General features: G+C 38.5%; 3 protein-coding genes and 1 long non-coding RNA gene across 4 annotated transcripts; all 4 read right to left on the bottom strand.

Annotated features, from left to right (window-relative positions):
• Positions 1-2,401: 2,401 nt before the first annotated feature.
• LOC147759733 (uncharacterized) lies at positions 2,402-4,141 on the bottom strand. The gene is made up of 3 exons (XR_015331517.1): positions 3,955-4,141; positions 3,646-3,772; positions 2,402-3,155 (listed from the first exon to the last, which is right to left on the bottom strand). It is a non-coding gene; the product is annotated as an uncharacterized LOC147759733 (long non-coding RNA).
• A 157-nt stretch (positions 4,142-4,298) lies between these two features.
• On the bottom strand, positions 4,299-5,106 carry LOC147759732 (uncharacterized). Its single transcript, XM_086998176.1, has 2 exons — positions 4,922-5,106; positions 4,299-4,600 (listed from the first exon to the last, which is right to left on the bottom strand). The coding sequence occupies exons 1-2, from the start codon at positions 5,070-5,072 to the stop codon at positions 4,332-4,334; spliced, it is 420 nt and encodes a 139-aa protein (XP_086854302.1). The 5' UTR covers positions 5,073-5,106; the 3' UTR covers positions 4,299-4,331.
• A 129-nt stretch (positions 5,107-5,235) lies between these two features.
• Positions 5,236-7,000, bottom strand: LOC147759731 (uncharacterized). Its single transcript, XM_086998230.1, has 4 exons — positions 6,887-7,000; positions 6,012-6,302; positions 5,474-5,689; positions 5,236-5,390 (listed from the first exon to the last, which is right to left on the bottom strand). Exons 1-4 carry the CDS (start codon positions 6,948-6,950, stop codon positions 5,236-5,238), a joined length of 726 nt encoding a protein of 241 aa, XP_086854356.1. The 5' UTR covers positions 6,951-7,000.
• A 3,421-nt stretch (positions 7,001-10,421) lies between these two features.
• On the bottom strand, positions 10,422-16,882 carry LOC106165061 (uncharacterized). Its single transcript, XM_086998047.1, has 10 exons — positions 16,720-16,882; positions 15,240-15,379; positions 14,603-14,893; positions 13,711-13,926; positions 13,449-13,547; positions 13,066-13,254; positions 12,496-12,752; positions 12,138-12,339; positions 11,847-11,973; positions 10,422-11,364 (listed from the first exon to the last, which is right to left on the bottom strand). The coding sequence occupies exons 2-10, from the start codon at positions 15,304-15,306 to the stop codon at positions 11,352-11,354; spliced, it is 1,461 nt and encodes a 486-aa protein (XP_086854173.1). The 5' UTR covers positions 15,307-15,379; positions 16,720-16,882; the 3' UTR covers positions 10,422-11,351.
• Between the last annotated feature and the right edge of the window lie 282 nt (positions 16,883-17,164).

Below are 17,164 nucleotides of genomic sequence, written 5' to 3'. Positions count from 1 at the left end.
TTTAGACAAACAATGCATTTCACCCATTTCTCTTCTAATTCTGACTCAGAATCACTGATCATTTTTAATTTCCTTTTTCTTGATTTTCTCTATCGACTAGAAATATCTAACTGTTTTTTTATTTTTGTTGCACTTCTCCTTTTTAATTTTGTTGGGCTTGGTATTTTCATTTTCGAGTAGCTCTTTTTCAGGTGTGTCAGTTAGAACTGCACTGCATCGTTTTCTTCTTTTAATCTTTGGGCTGCGACGGTGACCCCAATTATTGCTGGACTTGAGCTGTTTTGGGGTTTTCTTAAGTGCGCTATAGTGTGCTGTAGCACCTCTTCCGGTGAGGGCAACTAAGATTTCAGCTGAAACTTTGCCTAAGTTACGAGGTGAATGTTTGTCTTTTCTGGCGGATTTTGTACCCTCGTTCACTAAACATTAACAGCAATCCCCAATCCATAACACAAAGCATTTAAAACAATTGGCAGAATTGGTGTTGTATAGTTTATCCATAACGTAGGCTCTCAGCTAGAATATTTTCATTTTACCGCGAAATGCAGAGTAATAATCGACATTTTCTTCCACTTCTATCACTTCTGGCATGCAGACCCCTTTCGACCAAACAGGTAGCAACTGCATTTAACAAGCAGTGACCATCCCCCCTTGTATTTTCTACAAGCATGTACCGGTACATTCCGGCATCTTGGAGATGTTCTACCAGCTGGATTTCGTCTCCAGTTGGAGTTGTACTGGGTTACTACATTACTACTATCTTTAAAGTTGAAAATAAAACATTTAGAAGGATAAAAAAATGAAAAGCACCGTGCGGGGTGGGTTGGAACACTCCTGACAGTGTTTCAACTGGCCCCATGTCAAATGTTCCGACCAACCCCCATGACGTCATGGCCTACTTATGACACTGTACTTCTTTAACACGTGGGAGGTGATTAAAATAAACTACAGCTTTTTGAACATAAAGGTGGTCCTAAGCGCTATGCACAATTTCAGTGATATAATCCTTATACTTTGGTTTACAGCACGATGAGAGTCAAAAATATGAAAACTTACTTCGAGTAGCGAAAATGAGTTTTTTTCGCATAAAACTTTTTCTGCATTTTCGAAACTTCCAAAAGTTTACCGGATGAATGGCCATACCAAGTGACATTTTTATGCTGAAGGAGCACATGATCGGTCTTGTGGTTTAAGAAATAAAGCCAATGTTCCAACTTACCCGCGTTCCAACCCACCCCGCTCTCCCCTATATATAAAGAAAGAAATTTGTTTCAATTACACAGTGTTGTTATATATAGGAAGGCTGAACATTGATGTTCTTAGATGGTTATCGGATGTTGGTTTTTTCCTATGAATTCATTTGTTTACTCATTGCTGATAATTAAGTTTTTCTGCATCATCAATCATGACAATTGCAAAAGAGCTAAAGAAACAACAGAAGATTTACTTTGGCTTTGGGAAGTTATACCCAAAATTTTCTGACTGATTTGACAGAATTTGTATTTCCAGTATATCTATCAGAATATTTATATATTATCCTTTAGTAGCTTCACCTGTCACAAAAGGAATTGCTTAGTTGGGAGTGTCTGGTGTTCTGTTTGACTTTAAACCATCCGAAGCTGACGTAAGCATTGTATCTGGCATTTTTTTCTTTTAAATGGCGAAGACTCAGTTTGAATTGACCAAACGCGATCTTTTAATCAACGACCACAATTTCCTTTTCGTTTATTCAATATTTTCCTGTTTATTTCTGTGTTCAGCGTTTTCATTCCATGTGAAATCACTAGGTGAGGGGAGGGGGGGGGGAACAATTTACCCAACCTTCCACCAAGCCTGCGTCCTTCATGTCATGCTGGTGCATTGTCTTAACCACGAACATCAACTGAGATTTTAACGAGGCAACAGACCCTCAATGTACTCTTATCTCCTCGTTTTACCAGTGTTGTGATGGGTAATAGCACACCGCTTTTGTAGCGCGTGATGTTGATAAAGATGTCACCTGAATACCAGGTCCGGGAGCCTGGCAGTAATAGAAATTGTTAAAGAAAATGAAGTGGGGGGGGGGGGGGGTTGTATAAAGAATCAAGCGAGTTGTGTGAGTAAATATTAACGAGAATCTTGACAAAGATGGTGTAATTTGCGGTTTAAATAGTTGAGCAAAGAGAAAGAAAGAAAGAGAGAGAAATTAACAAAGATACGGCAGAAAAGAGTTAAATTAATACTTTACGAGCGCCTTTTTATGCACATTATTCCATACCAAACCTTACAACTATTAAATTTTAATATATCAAAATGCAGCGACGGGGACGTTTACTAATTCGTCACAAAAAAAATACAATTATATGGTTTCATAATCCATTTATTGCCTTTTTTCCTTCACAAAGACAGCAGATCACCCCACTGCAATGTAATAAGCCATTGTTAAACAGCCACTGCACACTTTTAAAAAAGGTGTGTTTAAAACAAAATGAAGTGTACAAACATTAAACCAAATAATGACCACATTCTTAAATCGCCCGTGTATTGGGAAGTTTAACATTGCATAATACGAAACAACTCTATCCTGTTTTGAAACATATTATTCACCAGGTGTATCAAGGCAAAATCATATTCCAAGTTCAACACAAAAACGCAAAATAATAAAAAGCAATAAAAGTAACTGCTATTTGACAGAGCTGGAAAAACGACGACTTCTCAACTTATATATTAAGAAACTGTTTGGATAAAGTTCCTTGTCCCAACAATAGCATTGAATCAACCTACGTAGTTTGTCTATAGTATATTGTTCAATACCAAACACGATTAATCAACAAACAGTGGTTTTGATCAAGGGACAAATGTTAAGGCCGCCCCAAAGAGCCACCAATTTCAGCGATTTCACAAGGACATCAAGCGTTTTAAAGAAACACCATCAACTACATCATTTACGAGAAAAATATTAAGTTTAGTAACACCGCCAAGTGATATAGTCTTTCACCGTATAATATTGATTAATATATATATTAATTCTGTTAACTGTATTCAAGAATCGTAGATTTCGAAGTTCTCAGACGTAGTCTGTTCTCAGTTCGTATGTTTGTCGTATATCGTAGCCGTTCGATCGTGAAGGCGTGGCCGTTATACAGGTTGGGTCCCTGTTTGGGTATTACGCTGGGCAACTGAAAAAGGTAAATCAATGTAATGAGTGTATACCGGTGTAACGAAACTGAGGGTCCGTGTAACAGAAAATCCGCCCTCCATATAATTATAATGGTTAGGGTTAGCCTGACCTAAGTGGGCCAGATCTAGGGCGAGGCTTACATGTACCAATAAATGGGAAGCAGACTCTCTATCATGGGGGACTCTCACTCCCTGTGCATTTTAAGTATGAATCCTGCACAAAACCAGGTACAACCCCCCCAGCCCCCCCCCCTCCCCCCCGTCACATGCCACCTGACAAAGCGTGGTAAACAGTATGTCATGGGTCGTGATTTCTGATAATAAAAACAAACTGAACTCACAACAAAGCATAGATTGTACATAACTTAATAGTACCTTCTGTTTGAACTTACAGCAATGCATGGATTGTACATAACTTAATTTTACCTTCTATTCATATTTGATAAACAGTTGTGTGTGTGAGAAAGAGAGAGAAGAGGAGGCTCTTACTTTGGTCCATCCGATGGATGCCATATGCCGCAGTCTGCTGGAGATTGTCCGTAACAAGCCTCGTCATCGTCATTCGGATCACCATTGAAATTTCCACAAACCCCACAAAGCTTGCCGGCATATTCAGCTAACAAATGTATAAAAAACAAAAATTAGATTCACATATATGTTTTGAAATACGCCAGCACTCATCACTGGCTAGCACGAGTTGCGTTTTTGACGGTGAAACCAATTCTATAACACGATTATTTTTTATCCACCTTGACCTCTGAATTCGTGTTAAGTTATTTCGATTCTCTCTCTCCTTACCTGGGGTAGTTATTTCGGCATGATGTCCTGGCTTAAAGTTTCCACCCTCAGGAACGGTAAGGGCAACCTTCACACCATTGATCGCCTCAACAAAAACAGCAGGATGTTGATGGTTTCCTGTAGTTAAACTGCCGAGATAGAGCTCCAGGCCATTGGCAATGCTGACACGCGCGGTTGTCACTGTCCGATTCATGGCATTTACCTTTGATAAAGAAATTATTATTATAAATACAGGAATAGAATAGAACAGAGCAGAGCAGAGCAGAACAACAGAACAGAACAATACAAAATAGAAAGGAAAGAATACAACAGAACAGAGTAGTACACTTCCAATTCCTGTCCCCATTGTATTAAACCTCTGATGATAACTACCACTCTCAATGGCGAACCTTCACATCTCCGTTGACATTAATATCAACAGTGGTAGCGAACATTTTAAAAGTGAGTTCCTCTATGTATGTTCTGGCGCTGCCTGGCCTGATAGGTTTGTTTCTTCCGGTAACTGAGAACGGTTGGAGAGGCGCTTCGCCAGGTTTGGTAGGCACACAAGTCTCTGATAAAATAACCCTGCACACCGCATTCAGTAATTGTTGTTTGCCATCTAAGTTTGTGACGTGGGGATCCCCAACAATGACACACTGCGCCGCTGGTAAAGGATAAATATTGTAGTTTTCAAATTTTGTTTTTATTTATTTGCTTTTTTATTTCTGTGTTTTCTCGGTCTACGTACATTCCGAAAAAAATCACTTACATTTTTAAGTACATCATTATTGACATCAGTGCTGTTGAAGTGAAATAATAGCTGACTAAGATTTTCCTCTTTAAACTGAAAAAAAACCTGTGCTGGAGTAGCAGAACATACAGGATAATGCTTTTCAATACTCGGGACTTCGACAGAAGATGCAAGTGCTATCAACTTTGATGGAATTTTACTTCTATATCATGTCTTTAGTCGCTCAAAACGTACCCGCAGAAGCTGTAACTATTGCATAAGACGTTACATCACAGAGGGCTTGGCCAGAAATTGACGCAGGGAAATCCAAACTCATTTCTTGATTCTGGAACACAAACTTAAGATGACTTCCCTCGATTGGCGGGTTTAGGAATCTGGAGGTCATTGCCCTGTCACGCAAGTCAATGATCCAATCCACCTGGCCTGGAATAGTTACGATAGACACATTTTATATATTATCAATAGAAACGGACAGTGTTTAAGTAACATAAACGCATACATTTTTCATTAAAATGGTTTACGTTGATGCACCTGGATCAATACTTCGCTCATTTGCCGTTTTTCATTATGCAAGCTGCTGCACATATAAATGTTGCACATATGTCCTTACCTTTGGCACTGGGGATATATTTGATCACGGCGTACTCTGCGGTCTTCTCTGACACCTGACCTGTAGTCGCCATCTCCTGTGTACAGTTAAACACTAAAATATAAAATAATAATAATAAGAAGAAGAAAACCGCATTGTGCAATATCAAGTTTATAAATCACTGAGCGTTCACCTACCCAACGCTGTGAACTGTCGTTCGAGTTGCATTAGTTCTTGCAGAGACTGGACAGTCAATGGGAATCCACACATTTCAGAACATTGGGTGTATATGTCATCAACAGAGGTCATATCGAAGTACGGCATATTGGTAGCGCAGTCTCTTACACCTGAGCGATAACACAGGTAGTCAAAACTATCAGCATATGGGTAGCTGCTGTCTCCGCATTCTGAACCTAAGAAAGAGAAAAAAAATACTTAGCTTTTGACTGATTGGTTCAAAGTGTTTATGAGCGCATTCCCAGAGATTTAGATCGATCCAACTAGATCGACCTAAGTCCCTGGGGGTTCACGCTAAATTGCTGTCAACCAACTGCGCACGGAAATTAATTACCCCCTTACAGCTTTTAGGAGGCGGGACAGATATTTAAGCCGGCTAAGCTGACAGAAATCTAGTGAGACTCCCCACGGGGATAGATCGATCTAAAATCTATGGGAATGGGGTCTATGTTAAAATAGTCTTTTGGTAATCTACGTGCAATGTACCAAAACACTTACCGCCCGTTATTTGGTATAGTTGGTTGGCCCATGGTCCACCTTTTCCGTCCGGTTGGCAATCTGTAGAAGGCCCATATTTCATATATGTCTGCCCGGCGTTACAGGAAGAGGCGCACCATCCACCGTACTGTATGGCGAAATACTTGTACCCGCGTTTCCTTGCAACTTGGTAGCATTTTCCGACTGGGTCCTCTCTCACGTGGTAACTCCCGTCAAGGATGGGATCTTTACCTTCTAAAGTAGGGATGGCCCTGTGTGCCCTGTCAGTCCAGCAACCCAATTTTATATAACCTGTGAGAAAAAAAAAACAAGCTGAGTTTAGAAAAGTTCCATTTCCAAGAACACTTTGGAGCACGTTTATCATCCCCGTCGAACAATCCTACAGTGAAGCATTCAACACCGCAGGGTGTATGGGAATAATACATTTCCTTTCAAACCGCTTATGTAATCACTAATCTAGCAGAACAAAAGCCCAATAGCTCACGTTGTTTCCCTCCAAAAACACACTTAGACTGGGTTCCCACAGATTTAGATCGATCCATCTGTACCGACCTAACTTCCTGGGCGTTCACGCTAAATTGCTGTCAGCTTCCGGAAGCCGAGCGCGCAAGAAAGTTAGTTACCCCCTTACAGCTTTTAGTAGGCGACAAAGACATTTAGGCCGATGAAGCTGACAGCAATCTAGTGAGACTCCCCAGGGGGATAGATCGATCTAAATTTCTGTGGGAATGGTCTCCTCCACGTGCTTTTTAGCGAATATAATGTCACTTAACAAAATCAACTTTATCACCTTCCCTTTTTTAGCAATTTGGTTTATCGCTATCTGTAACGAAACTGATCTCTATTTATATAAAAACTGGTAACTTGTTACTTACCCTGGGTATCCACTCTGGTTGCCATCATGGCTATGGTCAAAATAAAACCAACATAGTAACTCATCGTGGTTTACAGCAAAGTGGTCGATAAGCTGGATGAGGTTCAATGTCTTCCTAAAACAAAGGTTTTGAAGATCGTAGCAGACACCTTTAATTCATAGAATGAAAAACTAGTGCCGCTTAAAAAATTATGAAATAAAACGATGTCGGAAACCACAAAGTAGTTTTTTAAAACGATTTTGGCACTCCGACACAACTGGGATGTGCATGAGCACTGTGCGATTTTAAAAATAAAAAATCAATATATTTGCAATTTTAAAACTTACAATCAATATATGAAAACTACTGCTGTTTTGTGGTCGTCAAGCACAGTACATAATTCAACAGTTCTATAGCTGACCTACTGTGAATACCCTGAGAAGACACAGATTTGCTTCAACAACAACCGTTTTTAGCAAATTTTGTCTTCTTCCTTGTGAATGAGGTTTTGTTTTTAAGGTATCACTATTATCATTTTCATTGTTGTTGTTGTTCTAGTTGTCCTCGTTGTTGTTTTGTTGTCCACAATGGCGCTGTAAAGTGCACATAGATCAACTTCTAACTGTCTGATATCTACGTTTATTACCCTAGTTGACTGATCTGGAATCTCCGTGCACGGACAATCCAGCCATGTGACTGACCAAACTTCCTTTGACAACAATGCAAGCTATTTTCTATGTTTACTGTACACATGAGACACATACATATGTCAAAGTATTTTCAAAAGTAGGTGATGTTGAAACCAATAATTACACATTAACTGGAGAAATAATTGAACGGGTGTTGATATCTCTTTCTTTGGTTTTGGTATGTGTTGATAGAAAAGGGTTGACAATGTGCTTTGCGAAATAGAATCTGTGATAAACTTTGTAAACAAAGAACGATAGAACACTTTTATAAAGGTCCTAAACGTATATTTTAGAATACATACTAAACTGCTTCTTCAGTTAAACCAATACATCAAAATCACCTATAGCGTGCAAAAAAAGCTTTGACATCTAAATATTTGCTCTGCTTTGCAAACTTTTGAAAACTAATCGAAATTGCTTTTGAGCTTGTAAAAACTACCATCATGGTTTAGTATGACACCCAAATAACACAATTTTTTATTTACTCTTGGTATTTATACGACAATACTTCCATAGGTAATAACAGTACTTACAGGTCTGGTTCACTCAGGCAGGTAGCAGCAAAACGGTGGCAACAGTTATCTATGTCCAACAGAAACTGAAATATCCCCAGCCTTCTAGCAGGAATAACTGAAATGATGATTTGATTGATTGTGGCTTTATAGGATATCAGCTAACGCCAAGAAAAAGAATACCCACGCGATGTGTAAAATTTTTATGACAATCTGCTGTTTTGTGGTCGTCAAGCATAGTGCATAATTCAACAATTCTGTAGCTGACCTACTGTGAACCTCGAAAAGACAGATTTAATTCAACAATGTGTACATCTTTAATGACAATCTGCTGTTTTGTTGTCGTCAAGCACAGTACATAATTCAACAATTCTGTAGCCGACCTACTGTGAACCCTGGGAAGACACATTTACTTCAGCAATAACCGTTTTTAGCAGATTTTTTCTTCTTACTTGTGAATGGGGTTTGCTTTTTTTGGTATCACTTTTATCATTTTTATTGTCGTTGTTATCCTTGTTGTTGTTTTGTGTTTGTTGTTCACAAATAGAACAATTTTATAAAGGTCCCAAAACGTATTTTTTAAAATACATAATAAACTGTTTCTTCAGTTAAATCATTCCATCAAAATCCTATATAGCTTGCGAAAAAGCTTTGACATTTAAATATTTGCTCTACTTTGCAAACTTTTGAAACAAAGATACATTTTACTTTTTTTAAGTCATTATTTTAAGGGTAATGTGACTAGTAATAGTAATAATCACACATCAAGAGCTTTGGCTGACACATTTTCTACCCTAGTGCTCCAACGCCACGGTTATCCACCGGAGAGAAAAAGACGGACATATGGAGCAGAACTATAGACACAATATTAATGCATCAAACAGGGATTTACAAGTAATGTTCAAAACTTCAAAGCCCTACACCTATTTCACAAACTAATCCCAATTGTTTTTGAGCTTTGTTAAACCTACCATCATGATTTAGTGTGGTTTAATAAGATATCAGGTGACGAGAAGAAAAAGAATACCCACGCGACGTGTACATTTTTAATGACTATCTGCTGTTTTGTGGTCGTCAGGCACAGTGCATAACGAATCCCCTGAAACATGAAATATGAGATTAATTTTTGAATTACATTAAATCAAGGGTACTATAGTGTATTGTGCTTTTCAAACAACAACACTATTTCACCTATGCGTTCATAATATATCAAGCCCACAAGTGGGTACCTTAAAAGTTCTGCTGTGCAGGATCGTGAACTCCAAAACACAGTACAGGCAGATATACTTAGAGAGCACAGTGCAGGACAGAAAAAATACTGCCAGGTTTATATTGCTTTTCTTTATTGTGCTTGAGGAGCTGGGTGATCCGGCACGTCTGATGCAACGTACATTTCCATAAGTGATAACTTTACTTTCATGGTTCCCCATGAGTTTGCACTTCATTTTGACCACAACTCGATCCACCTAGTGGTCAAACAGTAGCACAGAGGAAGAGTGCGGCAAAGAGCAGTTGAAAATTTCTGTACACATAAGCATTTTAACATCTTTTGCCTCGCTCTCTTATGGATGAATAAATGAATCTCTTAAGACTATATCTGAAGCTGAAGTTAGCATTGTATCTGACAATTTTCTCTTTTAAATTATGAATACTCAGTTTGAAATAACCATACGCCATCATTTAATCAACGAATGTTATTTCGTAATTCGTTGATTTAATTTTACCCTTTTCTTCCTGTATGAAACGTTTCCATTTCCCAATACACTTATGTAATCATATGTGATATCAGAAAGGGAGCAATTTACCCCTCCTCCCCCCCACCCCCCACCAAGCCTGCGTTCTTCTTGTCAAGCCACTTTAATTTCTGTATTGTCGATTTAACAACGAACATCAACTGAGATTTTAACGACGCAACAGACCATATATGTTATGTATGTACACTTATCTCGTTCAAGCAGCGTGTGGTGATGGGTAACGGCACACCGTCTATGTAGCGCGTTATGTTGATAAAGATTTCATCTGAATACCAGGTCCGGGAACCAGTAATAGAAATTGTTAAAGAAAATGAAGGGGGGGGGGGGGGGGGTCTTGTATCAAAAATAAAGCGGGTTGTGTGAGTGAATGTTTACGAAAAGTGTCCATTGTTGACTAAGAACACGAAATTTACGGTTTAAAATTGTTGAGCAGAGAGAGAGAGAGAGAGATACAGTAGAAGAGCGGTGAGCTAATTCTTTAAATGAGTGCTTTTTATGCAAATTATTCCGCACCCGACCTTACAATAAATAAACAAATGAATATATCAGAGTGCAGCAACGAGGACGTTTGCAAATTTGTCACAAAAATAATACAATTGTATAGTTTCGCAATCCATTTATTTCTTATTTTGTATCCACAAAGACTGCATATTACCCCACTGCAATGCAATAAGCCATTGTTAAACAATTAAACCAGTATTACCTCCTTCGGCCCTACAAAGGAGACGTGCTTAAAATAAAAGGAATTTTACAATCATTAAACCAAATGATGACTACATCCTTAAATGGTCCGTGTATTAGGACGTTTGTCTCAGCGTAATATGAAGCCATTCTGTCCAGTTTTGAACCACATTATTCACCAGGTGTATCAAGGCGAAATCAGAGTTCTTTACATTACACACACAAAAAAAATAATAACAAAAGCCAAAAAAAAAAAAGCCAACGAGAGAGTAGGTGTTATTCGACAGAGCTGGAAAAAACAATGGCTCCTCAACTTTTATAATAAGATACTCTTTGGATAAAGCAACGTGTTTCAACAGTAGCGTTGTATTAACCTATGTAGTTTGAAGTTATTTAAAGTCTGAGACCCAGTAAGATGATAGCGCTAATATATCTCATTGTATACCACGTGTCATAAACTCCCATTTCCATGTGACTTTTATCACTTTACATTCAATAACCGAAAACCCCATTTGTTCATGCAAAACGCGATTAATCGCCAAACAGTGGTTTTGATCAAGGGACAAAAATTAAGGCCGCCCCAAAGTGTTCCCAAAATGAACGATTTCACAAGGACATCAAGCGATTAAAAGAAACACCATCAAGTATACCATTTTTGAGAAGATTAAGCCTAGTAACACCACCAAGTGATATAGTCTTTCACCGTATAATATTGATTAATATATATATTCTGTTAACTGTATTCAAGAATCGTAGTCCTCGAAGTTCTCAGTTCGTATGTTTGTCGTATATCGTAGTTGTTCTATCGTGAAGACGTGGCTGTTATACGGGTTGGGTCCCTGTTGGGGTATTACACCGGGCAACTGAAAAAGGTAATTGATGTGGTGAGTGGAACTGAGGGTCCGTGTAATAGAAAATCCGCCCTCCACATAATTATATTGGTTACGGTTAGCCTGACCTAAGTGGGCCAGATCTAGGGCGAGGCTTACATGTACCAATAAATGGGAAGCAGACTCTCTATCATGGGGGACTCTCACTCCCTGTGCATTTTAAGTATGAATCCTGCACAAAACCAGGTACAACCCCCCCCCCCAGCCCCCCCTCCCCCCCTCCCCCCGTTACATGCCACCTGACAAAGCGCGGTAAACAGTATGTCATGGGTCGTGATTTCTGATAATAAAATCAAACTGAACTCACAACAAAACATAGAGTGTACATAACTTAATAGTACCTTCTATTTGAACTTACAGCAATGCATAGATTGTACATAACTTAATTGTACCTTCTATTCATATTTGATAAACAGTTGTGTGTGTGAGAAAGAGAGAGAAGAGGAGGCTCTTACTTTGGTCCATCCGATGGATGCCATATGTCGCAGTCTGCTGGAGATTGTCCGTAACAAGCCTCATCATCGTCATTCGGATCACCATTGAAATTTCCACAAACCCCACAAAGCTTGCCTGCATATTCCGCTAACAAATACATAAATAAACAAAAATTAGATTCACATATATGTTTTGAAATACGCCATCAATCACCACTGTCAAGTACGAGTTACGTTTTTGACGGCGGAACTAATTCTATTACATGATTACTTCGATCCTTTATCACTTTCACTCTCTCTCTCTCTCCTTACCTGGGGTAGTTATTTCGGCATGATGTCCTGGCTTAAAGTTTCCCCCCTCAGGAACGGTAAGGGCAACCTTCACACCATTGGGGGCCTCAACAAAAACGGCAGGGTGTTGATGGTTTCCTCTAGTTAAACTGGCGAGATAGAGCTGCAAGTCATTGCCAAGGTTGACAGGGGCGGTTGTCACTGTCCGACTGAGTCCATTTACCTTTGATGAAGAAATTAATATTATAAATACGGGAACAGAACAGAACAGAACAGAATAGAACAACAGAACAGAACAGAATAGAATATAACACTTCCAATTCCTGTCCCCATTCTATTTAATCTCTAATGATAACTACTACCACTATCAACGGCGTACCTTCACATCTCCGTTGACATTAATATCAACAGTGGTGGCAAACATTTCAAATGTGAGTTCCTCTATGTATGTTCTGGAGCTGCCTGGCTTAATAGGTCTGTTTCTTCCGGTAACTGAGAACGGTTGGAGAAGCGCTTCGCCAGGTTTGGTAGGCACACAAGTCTCTGATAAAATAACCCTGCACACCGCATTCAGTAATTGTTGTTTGCCATCTAAGTTTGTGACGTGGGGATCCCCAACAATGACACACTTCGCCGCTGGCAAAAGAGAAAATGGTAGTTTTCAAATTTTGTTTTTATTTATTTGCTTTTTTCTGTGTTTTCTCGGTCTACGTGCAAATCACTTTCATTTTTAAGAACATCATTATTGACATCAGTGCTTGTGAAGTAAAATAATAAATGACTAAGATTTTCCTTTTTAAACTAAAAAATCCTGTTCTGGAGTAGAAGTACATACAGCATATTGCTTTTCAATATTAGGAACTTTTACAGAAGATGCAAGTCTTCAACGAGTGCTATCAAAACCCTCAACTTTGATGGAATTTTTGTCCTATATCATGTCTATACGTACGTGCTGACGCCGAAACTGTTGCATTAGACGGCATATCACAGATAGCTTGGCCAGAAATCGACGCAGGGAAATCCAAACGCATTTCTTGATTCTTGAAAACAAACTTCAGATATCTTCCCACGATTGGTGGGTTAATGAATCTGGAGGTCATTCCCGTGTCGCGCAAGTCGATGATCCAATCCATTTGGCCTGGAATATTGTTACGATAGACACATTATACCTAATGTCAACATTAATGAACATAAATGCCAACATTAATAAACATAAATGTATATATATATATATCCATTTCAATCTGCTTGCGTGAGAATCATTTGTTCTGAATGCGCTAATGGATATAAATATATATATAAATATAAATATGTGGACATAAATATCCTCACCTTGGGAACTGGGGAAATATTTGATCACGGCGTACTCCGAGGTTTTCTCTGACACCTGACCAGTAGTCGCCATCTCTTGTGTACAGTTAAACGAGGGCGCTAAAACATAATAATAATAATAATAATAATAATAATAATAATAATAATAACGTTTCTTCGACGACCAGGCAAAGATTGGGTAAGTATAAGCAAGTCATGCATGGTCCATGTTACAGGAGATGTCTCAAGTTTATAAATTATAAATCACCCAGCGTTCACCTACCCAACGCTGTGAACTGTCGATCGAGTTGCATTAGTTCTTGCGGAGACTGGACGGCCAATGGAAACCCACACATTTCAGAACATCGGGCGTATATATCATTAACAGAGGTCATATCAAAGTACGGCATATTGGTAGTGCAGTCTCTTACACCTGAGCGATAACACAGGTAGTCAAAACTATCAGCATATGGGTAGCTGCCGTCCCCGCATTCTGAACCTAAAATAAGGAAAATATACGTAGCTTTTGACACATTGGTTCATGGCGTTTGTATGTTAAAATATGATCAAGTGTCTCCCCACCTGAGACAAGAGCAACAAAAAGTGGCTTGTGTATCTAATGTGTGTTCCTACACCTTGTCAAAAGATAAAAGAAGGTCAGTTTAGATTTATAAGTTCAGATTATATATATATATATATATATATATTGGTCCCCTGCAGCGACGACCCAAAAGTTTTTGTTTTGTGGTTACCTACGTTAAATTACACACACACACACACACACATACACACACACACAGTCATAATGCTGGGGTACAAATTCTATTATGCCTATAGTATTTTTCGTTGTATACCCAATTCCATAAATAATGAAATATTGCAACAATTCTATCGTTTCAAAAGATTCTGGTATCAATTTTTGTTTTCAACCCTAATTCGTTAACTGTTTTAGGTAAAGATTTAACAGCTTGCTAAATAGTGTCATTGTAACATACATGCAGGCTTTTTGTCCAAGCGGACTCGGTGCACTTTAGTTGTTGTCAATGTCAAGTTACCAAAAACAGCTAGGATAACAGGTTTCTTTAAATGCCTTGAAATTGTTAGTTTCAATTGTGAATATCAACCCAAAAGATTTGTCTTTTGGTTACCTACGTTAAACGTGCCAAAACACCTACCGCCAGTAATTTGGTAAAGTTGGTTGGCCCATGGTCCACCTTCTCCATCTGCTTGGCAATTAGTAGAAGGTCCATATTTCATATATGTCTGCCCAGCGTTGCAGGAAGAGGCACACCATCCACTGTGCTGTAGGGCAAAATATTTGTACCCGCGTTTCCTTGCAGCTTGGTAGCATTTCTTGATTGCGTTCCTTCGTGCCCTGTAGCTCCCGTCAAGGATGGGATCTTTACCTTCTAAAGTAGGGATGGCCCGGTTTGACGTGTCAGCCCAGCAACCCAATTTTATATAATCTGCGGGAAAAAAACAAGCTGCCCTTAGAAAAGTTCACATCCAAGAACTTTTTGGAGCACGTTTGTCATCCCCGTCGAACAATCCTTGAGTGAAGCTTTCAATAAAGCGGTAGGGTGTATGGACATGATAAATGTATTTCAAACCGCTAATGTAGCCACTGGTAGCTGAACAAAAGCCCGTTAGCTTACCGATGTTTCCTTCCAAATACAAACCGACACGTGCTCTAGAGCGTATATAATGCCTTGTAACAAAATTAATTTTAACACCATTCCTTTTTTTACATTTCGGGTTGTTGCTTTCTATTAAAAATCTGAATTTCTATCTATAAAAAAACTGGTAACTAACCCTGGGAAACCACTCTGGCTGGCATCATGGCGACTGTCAAGAAAAAACCAATAGAGTAACTCTTCATGGTTTACAGGCCGATAAGCTGGACGTGTCTTCCTCAAAATATAAACACAGGTTTTGAAGATCGTAGCAGACACCTGTATTATAGAATGAAAAAATAGTGCCGCTTAAAAATGTATGAAATAAAACGATGCCGGCAACCACCGGTTTTTATTTTCGGGGGATTGATAAACCTTTCAACTGGGATGTGCATGGACATTGTGAAATTTTAGTGCACTTGCCCTAGGGTGGATGATTATAAATGTTTACTATATAAATTCTGCCTTATACCGCTAAACCACAAGATAACGACACATATTTTTAAAATTTACCAGCGTTGGTAAGTCTTTCCAACTACTTTCTTTCAAAAGTCCATACAACTGCCGTAAATTTTGAAATTTTGATTATGAATGTTCTAATAATAAATCCGCTCGGAATTTATTCATTATATCTGTTATTATTTTATAAACTTGCAAACAATTAAGATAATTTGATAAGTGGTATCCAAAAACGCTATCGTTCGCCACTTTGTTTGAATTCTCTTGAAATGCTTTTTTTAACATAATAATATTCATTTTCATGAGTTGATGATTGTTCTCATTTCCCACTCTTTCTTCCATTGATCTAAAATATTTCATAAATATCTGACCAAAAAGAATTGAAAACTTTGGTAGAAAATTAATTTGTCATTATTACTGTGTTCTCGGGGATTTTTAAATTTTGAAATCTTGTCTAATGCCAAAGGCACATGTATGCTGCAGAATTAACGTAGCTGTTTGTCGCATGCCAAAATTGTTCTCTAGCTGAACTCAATCCAATGTCTTATATGCGTGTGGAGCGTTCTCTGCTACACAAAAACCTGTCTGACAATGTCTGTCTGTTTTCAGCCGTAGCATCGCAGAGCAACAATGCTGTAACACTTTCCTTCGCTCAGTTTACGCTCTTTAACATTCACTGCTTTTATATTTGCAAAATTTAAGAATGTCCAGTCATTGCCGAAATATTGGGACTTTTTGGGCATAACCATGCTCTGCCATAGTCATACTTGGACTAGCCCAAGGAGCACTACACAAAGAAATCATCACGCATTACGTAATGCAGCAGTAACACAGACAAGGCAGAAATATAATTTACACTTTTACCTAGACATAACTTTCAAAATAAAATATTCTGCATTAAATGTCAACACTGTATGTATGTATTGTGACCCCAATTTTCACTTCCATGGCGAGACACAATGTACTGTATCAAACAGGAATATATCGGTAATGTTCAAAAACTCAAGGCCCTACACCTATTTCACAAACTAATCCCAATTGCTTTGAGCTTTGTGAAACCTACCTTCATGATTTAGACACCCAAATAACGAAATTCGTTAACCACTTCAAACTTTTGGTATTTATACGACCATGCTTCCACAGGTAATAGCAGTACTTACAGGTCTGGTTCACTCAGGTAGGTAGCAGCAAAACGGTGGCAACAGTTCTATATGTCCAACACAAACTGAAATATCCCCAGCGTTCTAGCAGGAATAACTGTAAAGATGATCTGATTGTGGCTTTATAGTGCATCAGGTGGCGTCTAGGAACAGATTAACCCACGCCATGTGTACATCTTAAATCATAATCTGCCGTTTGGTAGTCGCCAGTACATTACATAATTTATCAGATTTCCTTCAACAACAACCATTTCTCACCGACTCTTTTTTATTCCTTATAAAATGACTTTGCATTTATTATTATTATTATTATTATTATTATTATTATTATTATTATTATTATTATTACTGTTGTTGTTGTTGTTATTGTTGTTATTGTTGTTGTTGTCCACAATGGCGCTGTCAAATGCACACATCAACTCCTAACTGACTGATCTCGATCTCG

This window comes from Lingula anatina, chromosome 10, assembly GCF_051362555.1.
Source record: "Lingula anatina isolate TDL-2025a chromosome 10, LinAna3.0, whole genome shotgun sequence".
Classification (NCBI taxonomy): domain Eukaryota; kingdom Metazoa; phylum Brachiopoda; class Lingulata; order Lingulida; family Lingulidae; genus Lingula; species Lingula anatina.
This window is presented reverse-complemented; position numbering and strand designations above follow the sequence as displayed.